This window comes from Tachysurus fulvidraco, chromosome 4 (assembly GCF_022655615.1).
Source record: "Tachysurus fulvidraco isolate hzauxx_2018 chromosome 4, HZAU_PFXX_2.0, whole genome shotgun sequence".
In the NCBI taxonomy this organism is placed as follows: Eukaryota; Metazoa; Chordata; class Actinopteri; order Siluriformes; family Bagridae; genus Tachysurus; species Tachysurus fulvidraco.
The window spans coordinates 16,177,983-16,186,208 of NC_062521.1; the positions used below are offsets into that span (position 1 = coordinate 16,177,983).

General features: G+C 41.3%; 1 protein-coding gene across 1 annotated transcript in view; it reads left to right on the top strand.

Moving 5' to 3' along the window:
* Positions 1–2,448: 2,448 nt before the first annotated feature.
* Positions 2,449–8,226, top strand: part of cdhr1a (cadherin-related family member 1a) — a 13,259-nt gene continuing 7,481 nt past the window's right edge. Inside the window, exons 1-6 of the mRNA XM_047812129.1 lie at positions 2,449–2,493; positions 3,414–3,464; positions 3,547–3,636; positions 3,781–3,867; positions 4,483–4,596; positions 5,376–5,519. Coding sequence (XP_047668085.1) covers positions 2,449–2,493; positions 3,414–3,464; positions 3,547–3,636; positions 3,781–3,867; positions 4,483–4,596; positions 5,376–5,519 — 531 coding nt within the window. The remainder of the gene's footprint in view (positions 2,494–3,413; positions 3,465–3,546; positions 3,637–3,780; positions 3,868–4,482; positions 4,597–5,375; positions 5,520–8,226) is intronic.

Sequence of the window (8,226 nt, forward strand, 5' to 3'; positions counted from 1 at the left end):
TTAAAAGTTGTTAGGTTAAGGAATCAAGGAGGCATCAACCTGCACTCATATAAAAATAAGACTGGTGGTCGACTACAGTAGAATTCATACATATGTCTCAATCAGCCCCTTAATCTTGATGACTCAATGTAGACTAACTAGTGGAATGATGAGATGAGAGACTTTCATAAATACACATATGATCATTTTCAGTAAGAGACCAAATGTTCCAGTGCACAAAAATGGTTGTGTGATTGAGACAGCCTTAATAGATTAATGGCTCACATTCACATTGATATGTTTTCATTAATGCTTCGTAAAGAAAATCAGCAGTTGTTCCACCAGGATTATTATAGACTATCGTTAGAAAGAACCATGACCAATCCAATGTGCATGCATACCAAGTACCAAAAACTTGAAGGAGAAAATCATAATCTAATGTGTCACACTATGAGCATAAGAAACAAACATTCTACTGCCAAGGAAAATGTACTTTAATGCAGTTTAATGAGCCAGAATACAAAGCTTCTCCATGAGTAAACTTTACTAGTCCCTCTTAAGTGAGGAAATCATGACTCATGGATGAAAAAAGCTTCTTTTACATTACTATTTTTAATTTGAATATATTTTTTAATTAAAATAGTTTTATTGATTGATTGATTGATTGATTGATTGATTGATTGATTGATTGATTGATTGATTGATTGATTGATTGATTGATTGATTGATTGATTGATTGATTGATTGATTGATTTGTTTATGTATTCTATTTTGCACATTTTAGAATAACAAATGAACACAGGCCAGACACAGGTCATCTGAGAGGTGGGGCAAAAAAACCTTTCAAAATGTTTTTTCTCATATATAGGCACTTTGGAGGAGGGCACATTTCCTTACATGTAGGGCACTTCTTCTCATTAGCCTGCATGTAAAGAAGCATATAGAGTATTGGACTGTTTTCTCTGATAATGCCCTGCATCATAATTTTTGTGGAGGCATCCTAGATGGTCACTGAGATCAGTAAAAGGTCTACATTTGTAGTTGGAAAGAACAACTCCGGGTAATGTTATACATACAGGACTGTTTTCCTACTGCAAGCATAAGTGCTTAAATCCTTTTCCTGCATAATGTTATGTATTTTTTTTTTGGACGTGTACAGTATATTTGTCCCAGTAGACTGGCTCTGAGTACTGTGAGATGATGAAGGATTACATTGGGTTAATCTGCTTGCCTGCCATCTGCCTGCTCCATTCAAATTAAACCTGAAAGCAAAGCAACAGTCACAAATATTTACTGAGGTAAATTGACAAGTGTGTCTTTTTGCACAGGTGCTTTTCTGTAGAAAATAAAAATGTTATAAAAAATGTTAAATGTGAATGCATTGTGTAATTGTAATAAAATTGCTTTTAGTTAAGCATTCCTCACAGGAACAATTAAAGAAAAACATGCATGGCTATAGATATAGATAGATATAGAGCTCCAGATTTGTTTTATTATTTGTGTAACAAATGCACATTTTATACTATTAAAATATATCTCTATTATGAGACTTTCCCAGTGCATTTTCCCAGTTCTTGGTTCAATATTTTTTATGAGTGCAGTCAATCACTTACGCTTTCATAAAAAGGGCATATTCTTGTTAGAAAGAAGTATTTCAATGTATACATGTAGCTGTAAAATAATAGAAATTGTGTAAATATTGAAACACTGTAAGGCTCAGAAGCCCCTGTTGGTGTTGATGTAGTCAAGACAGAAAAGGGGGTTAAAATGGCCCTGGTCTAAGGCTCATCATTGGATTAGCTTTAGCTCTTCTCAGTCTACAACAAACACCTTCAAAGAGACACTTGCTTAGATCCAAACACTGCCACTTGACTTGGAATATTTCATTTTTTTTTTAGGATGAATATTGATGAAAGGATACTGTCATGGTTTCTTTTACTGGTACATTTTTATTTAGGTGAGTATTTAAAATTAAAATATCTTGATCTAAAATAATCTTTAGACAAATAATCTAGTGTTTAAAAAATCTCTTTGGAAATCTTTTTCCATTCCTGCTAATAATACATATATGATATGCTAATAGTGTGTATTTATGCCTTATATTCACATTATCTACACATCTGCCTAAACAGTAGCAAGTGAGTATGTGTGGTTTCTTGAACATTACATTGAGAAACTGTAATGATTTTATCTGCAGACTTAAAATATAACAGGGAATAACTGTTTTTTATGGTTCTACTGTATAATAACTCAGTAGTTTACAGTACCAGTAAGACCAGGTAAGTGAGTAGCCACAGAAGGGCTAGTGTATAAAACAGTAACTTACATTAAGAGTCAGTTTCTCATGTAAGGCACCACTTATATGTTTACATGCACAGTATGTAATTCATGAGAAATAACCTTATATTATTTTCACAGCCCAGAGTGATTACGCACCATATTTCTATGATAATGGTCCCCATAGTAACAATGGTAATCTGGCATTGTTCAGTCTTTCAGAGGACACACCAAAAGGTAAGAGATCTACTCAATAGAACTATGTCATACAGTATTTAACAGTATTTAGATTTCTACAGGATAAAATAACATCATAGACTGAACAAATATGTTCATAACCTCACCTAAATTTTGGTCACGTGGCAAATTCACCAGCCAGCTCTTCCTTGTCATACGACAGCTACAAACAAGGAAAGTAAAGTCTAACATGCACTTCCTGAAAGACATGTAAAACACATATAACACATCTTTTCACACTGCTGTTTAAGCTGCATCACAGGGCAGTGTAGGACAGTCAGTGTAAAGTGAAATGTGAGTTCACATGTAGGATCTCACAGTGTCCCATGACTGCCAAAGTGTCACTGTGTTTGATGTGAGAGAGACTATGCCATCGCTCCCACCCAGGGAGCGCAGCTCTTGCTCCCTTGGCTATTCATGACAGATAGCTGTGGCATTGTCAGGGTTTAAACTCACATTGTCCAGCTGATGTTTTTTGTAGTGCCATTTGAAGATAGATTTAAATAAAAAAAACAGCATTAACTTGTTTGCTGTAATAGATATATTTGTTTAGGAGCCTTCTTTAGAGTGTGTCATGTAGACAACAGATTACAAATTATACACTAAAGGAATTTAAGTAGTTTAATCCAAGTATTGCATTTATTTGGAGTTTATTTACATGGCAGTACTGATCCTGTTTTTCATACTTTAGGAACACATATATATATTTTGAATGGAACTGATCCAGAGGGACGGACTGTAAGATATGGCCTGGGCTTTGATCCAGGAGCTAAGGAATATTTTAGAGTTGATCCCATATCTGGAATTGTTACTTTGATAGAGGAACTTGACAGAGAGGTATGCCTCTAAATCATACAAAATAAGCTCTAATTGCTGAAAAATGTCATGAATAAATTCTGATAATCTGATTACCCTTGCAGATACAGGATGAGATTGAAGTCCTTGTCAGTATTTCTGATGAGTTTAATAAAGTAGGTCTATCATATCATAATCTATCATAAAATTTGCTGCTGTAAATGTTTTAACTAATATGCTGTTAACTAACTTGTGAAGATAGTAGAAAAAGTAAGGGTTTATGTGACGGATGCCAATGATGAGGCGCCTCAGTTCGGGAACCTGCCATCCAATGTGGACGTGCCAGAGGTAAGAATGGTGACCTTTTACCGAAACAACAACGTGGCTTTTTTTTAAACAACTATCTGACGATTGGATACTGTGTGTGTGTGTGTGTGTGTGTGTGTGTGTGTGTGTGTGTGTGTGTGTGTGTGTGTGTGTGTGTGTGTGCAGAGCACACCTTCTGGGAGAAGTATTTTTAAAGTGCAGGCTGTGGATAAAGATACAGGCTCAGGTGGATCCGTCACCTACTTTCTTCAAGTAACTACTCATTTTCCAATCCTACAAGCTCTAGATTAGAACATGGCTTATCTCTGGGGATCTGTGAGTCATGAACTAGTTAAAACTATTTTAGATGAAACATTTTTCATTTCTATTTCTTGCCATTTTTGGAGTAGAAAATCAGTGTAAAGATTAAGGACTGGGAAATTAATCTGATTGCAAAAAAAAAACTTAAATGCATTTGACCTTAAACTAAAATGTGCAGCAAAGCACATACTGAGCACTCATGCTGTTAGGCTGTTGGGATTAGATTATAATCACATTTGTGTCAGATACTAAGAGCTTAGCTCTCAGCTCTCTGGGACGTGGTAGTGATTCATGACTGTACTGGAGTGACATTTCAACTTTATTAATCTGGACATATGAGATTTCACTGTTAAACTATAACGAATGGCCATCTAGACCTAAAACAGCTCTGTCACTGTAACGAACCCAGTGTTAATGTTTTATTCAGTATGAATAATTACTGTTAGGTTAACCCTACAATGCTCTCAGATATACTGTACAAACTAAAGTACAAATGAATTTAAACTAGTTTCTGTGCTGGACAGGCATTAAAACTTTTATAACACTGCCTTTTTTTCTAATATATAGAACACTGGTCCAAACACTAAGTTTGCTATTGACCACCACAGCGGAGTGCTAAGGATTAAAGAGGATCTTGACTATGAGACAGTGAGAACATATTTTCTTACTGTGGTGGCAAAGGTGAGTGACACTTTATATTGTTTTTAATAAAAACAAAAATGAATAGACTCTAATCTGTCTCTTCAACTTGTGAAATACACAGTAAAAATAATTGTCTGATTAAAATTCTGTGAGCTTTTTCTACCATATGTAGAATAACGTTTCAAACGATGTGTTTATTATACGATATACACAAAGAAGGTGATAGTCATGGTCACATCCTGCCTAGTGTGTGTGAGACAAAATACCTAAAATCAAGTCAAGTCACATTTATTTTCACATCACCACAGCACATGTGCCTTAGTGAGTGAAATTCTTGGGAGCGTGGTCCAGAAATTGCAGAAACAATTTACATACAGGTGAAAATGTGCAAATGTGAAAATGTGCAATATGCTCATACATAGTCAGTACACACAGTGTACTATTAGACATACTTTATATGCATTATATGCAATATGTACATATATATATATATATATATATATATATATATATATATATATATATATATATATATATATATATATATATATATATATATACTAATTATATTAGGTGATTAATATTTCATATCTAAGCACATAGGAAAGTTTACATTCAAAAAGTATTTATTTTGTATCTGTAAAAGAAAAATCATGCCATTTTCTTACAAGCTTCTGTCAGTAGGCATCCATAATCCACAATCCTAATCTATTTAGATTTTTTTTCTGTTTGGTTCTTCTAATTAAGTACCAATTCCTTTTGGATAAAATAACAAATTTGCAACATTTAAAATACCTAATCACTCTCATTGCTTCAAGGATGGAGGTGGAAGTTATAATGGAAGGGAGCAGGTATTGTCATCGTCTGCTACCTTGACAATTAATGTGATTGACAGTCAGGACACTCCTCCCAGTTTTGTTGGTGCACCATATTTTGGCTACGTCTATGAAGTCTCTTCACCTGTGAGTGCTCATAATTTTCTATTTGTTATAGTAGCTTTGACCTGATCTGACATAATTTCATGTCTCATAATAATAATAATAATAATAATAATAATAATAATAATAATAATAATAATAATAATAATAATCCATCCATCCATCCATCTTCTACCGCTTATCCGGGGCCGGGTCGCGAGGGCAGCAGTCTAAGCAGGGATGCCCAGACTTCCCTCTCCCCAGACACTTCCTCCAGCTCTTCCGGGGGAATACCGAGGCGTTCCCAGGCCAGCCGAGAGACATAGTCCCTCCAGCGTGTCCTAGGTCTTCCCCGGCGCCTCCTCCCGTTTGGACATGCCCGGAACACCTCCCCAGGGAGGCGTCCAGGAGGCATCCGAAACAGATGCCCGAGCCACCTCAGCTGACTCCTCTCGATGTGGAGGAGCAGCGGCTCTACTCTGAGCTCCTCCCGAGTGACCGAGCTCCTCACCCTGTCTCTAAGGGAGCGCCCAGCCACCCTGCGGAGGAAACTCACCTCGGCCGCCTGTATCCGGGATCTCGTCCCTTCGGTCATGACCCAAAGCTCATGACCATAGGTGAGGGTAAGAACATAGATCGACCAGTAAATAGAGAGCTTCGCCTTGTGGCTCAGCTCTTTCTTCACCACAACAGATCGGTATATCGACTGCATCACTGCAGAAGATACACCAATCCGCCTGTCGATCTCCCGCTCCATCCTTCCCTCACTCGTGAACAAGACCCCAAGATACTTAAACTCCTCCACTTGAGGCAGGAGCTCTCCACCAACCTGAAGGGGGCAAGCCACCATTTTCCGACTGAGAACCATGGCCTCGGATTTGGAGGTGCTGATTCTCATCCCCGCCGCTTCACACTCGGCTGCAAACCGTCCCAGTGCACGCTGAAGGTCCTGATTTGAGGAAGCCAGCAGGACAACATCATCTGCAAAAAGCAGAGATGAAATCTTGTGGTCCCCAAACCGGACTACCTCCAGCCCCATACTGCGCCTAGAAATCCTGTCCATATAAGTAATGAACAGGACCGGTGACAAAGGGCAGCTCTGCCGGAGTCCAACATGCACCGGGAACAAGTCTGACTTACTGCCGGCAATGCGAACCAAACTCCTGTTCCGGTCATATAGGGACCGGACAGCCCTTAACAGAGGGCCCCAGACCCCATACTCCCAGAGCACCCCCCACAGGTCACCACGAGGGACACAGTCGAAAGCCTTCTCCAGATCCACAAAACACATGTGAACTAGTTGGGCAAACTCCTATGAACCCTCCAGCAACCTGGCGAGGGTATAGAGATGGTCCAGTGTTCCACGACCGGGACGAAACCCGCATTGTTCCTCCTGAATCCGAGGTTCGACTATCGGCCGAATTCTCCTCTCCAGTACCCTGGTATAGACTTTTCCGGGGAGGCTGAGGAGTGTGATCCCCCTATAGTTGGAACACACCCTCCGGTCCCCCTTCTTAAACAGAGGGACCACCACCCCAGTCTGCCAGTCCAGAGGCACTGTCCCCAACCTCCATGCGATGTTGCAGAGGTGTGTCAACCAAGACAGCCCCACAACATCCAGAGACTTGAGGTACTCAGGGCGGATCTCATCCACCCCCGGTGCCTTGCCACTGAGGAGCTTCTCAACTACCTCAGTGACCTCAGCTTGGGGAATCGACGAGTCCACAACTGAGCCCCTGCCCTCTGCTTCCTCAGTGGAAGACATGTCGGTGGGGTTGAGGAGAACCTTGAAGTATTCCTTCCACCGTCCGAGGATGTCCCCAGTCGAAGTCAGCAGATTCCCACTCCCACTGTAAACAGTGTGGGCAGGGCACTGCTGCCCCCTCCTGAGGCGCCGGATGGTTTGCCAGAATTTCTTCGAGGCCAACCGATAGTCCTTCTCCATGGCCTCACCGAACTCCTCCCAGACCCAAGTTTTTGCCTCCGTAACCACCAGGGCTGAAGCTCGCTTGGCCCGTCAGTACCTATCAGCTGCCTCTGGAGTCCCCTGAGCCAACCAGGCTCGATAGGACTCCTTCTTCAGCTTGACGGCATCCCTTACTTCCAGGGTCCACCACCGGGTTCGGGGATTGCCACCATGACAGGCACCGGAGACCTTACGGCCACAGCTCCGAGCGGCCGCGTCGACAATGGAGGTGGAGAACATGGTCCACTCGGACTCAATGTCTCCAACCTCCCTCGGGATCTGGTTGAAGCTCTGCCGGAGGTGGGAGTTGAAGATCTCTCTGACCGGAGACTCTGTCAAACGGTCCCAGCAGACCCTCACAGTACGTTTGGGTCTGCCAAGTCTATCCAACTTCCTCCCCCGCCATCGGATCCAGCTCACCACTAGGTGGTGATCAGTTGACAGCTCCGCCCCTTTCTTTACCCGAGTGTCCAAGACATGCGGCCAGAGGTCAGATGAAACAACCACAAAGTCGATCATCGACTTCCGACCTAGGGTGTCCTGGTGCCATGTGTACTGATGAACACCCTTATGCTTGAACATGGTGTTCGTTATGGACAAATTGTGACTAGCACAGAAGTCCAATAACAGAACACCACTCGGGTTCAGGTCGGGGGGGCCGTTCCTCCCAATCACGCCCCTCCAGGTGTCACTGTCACTGCCCACGTGAGCGTTGAAGTCCCCCAGTAGAACGACGGAGTCGGAGCACTTTCCAGCACCCCTTCCAGACACGCCAAGAAGGTCGGG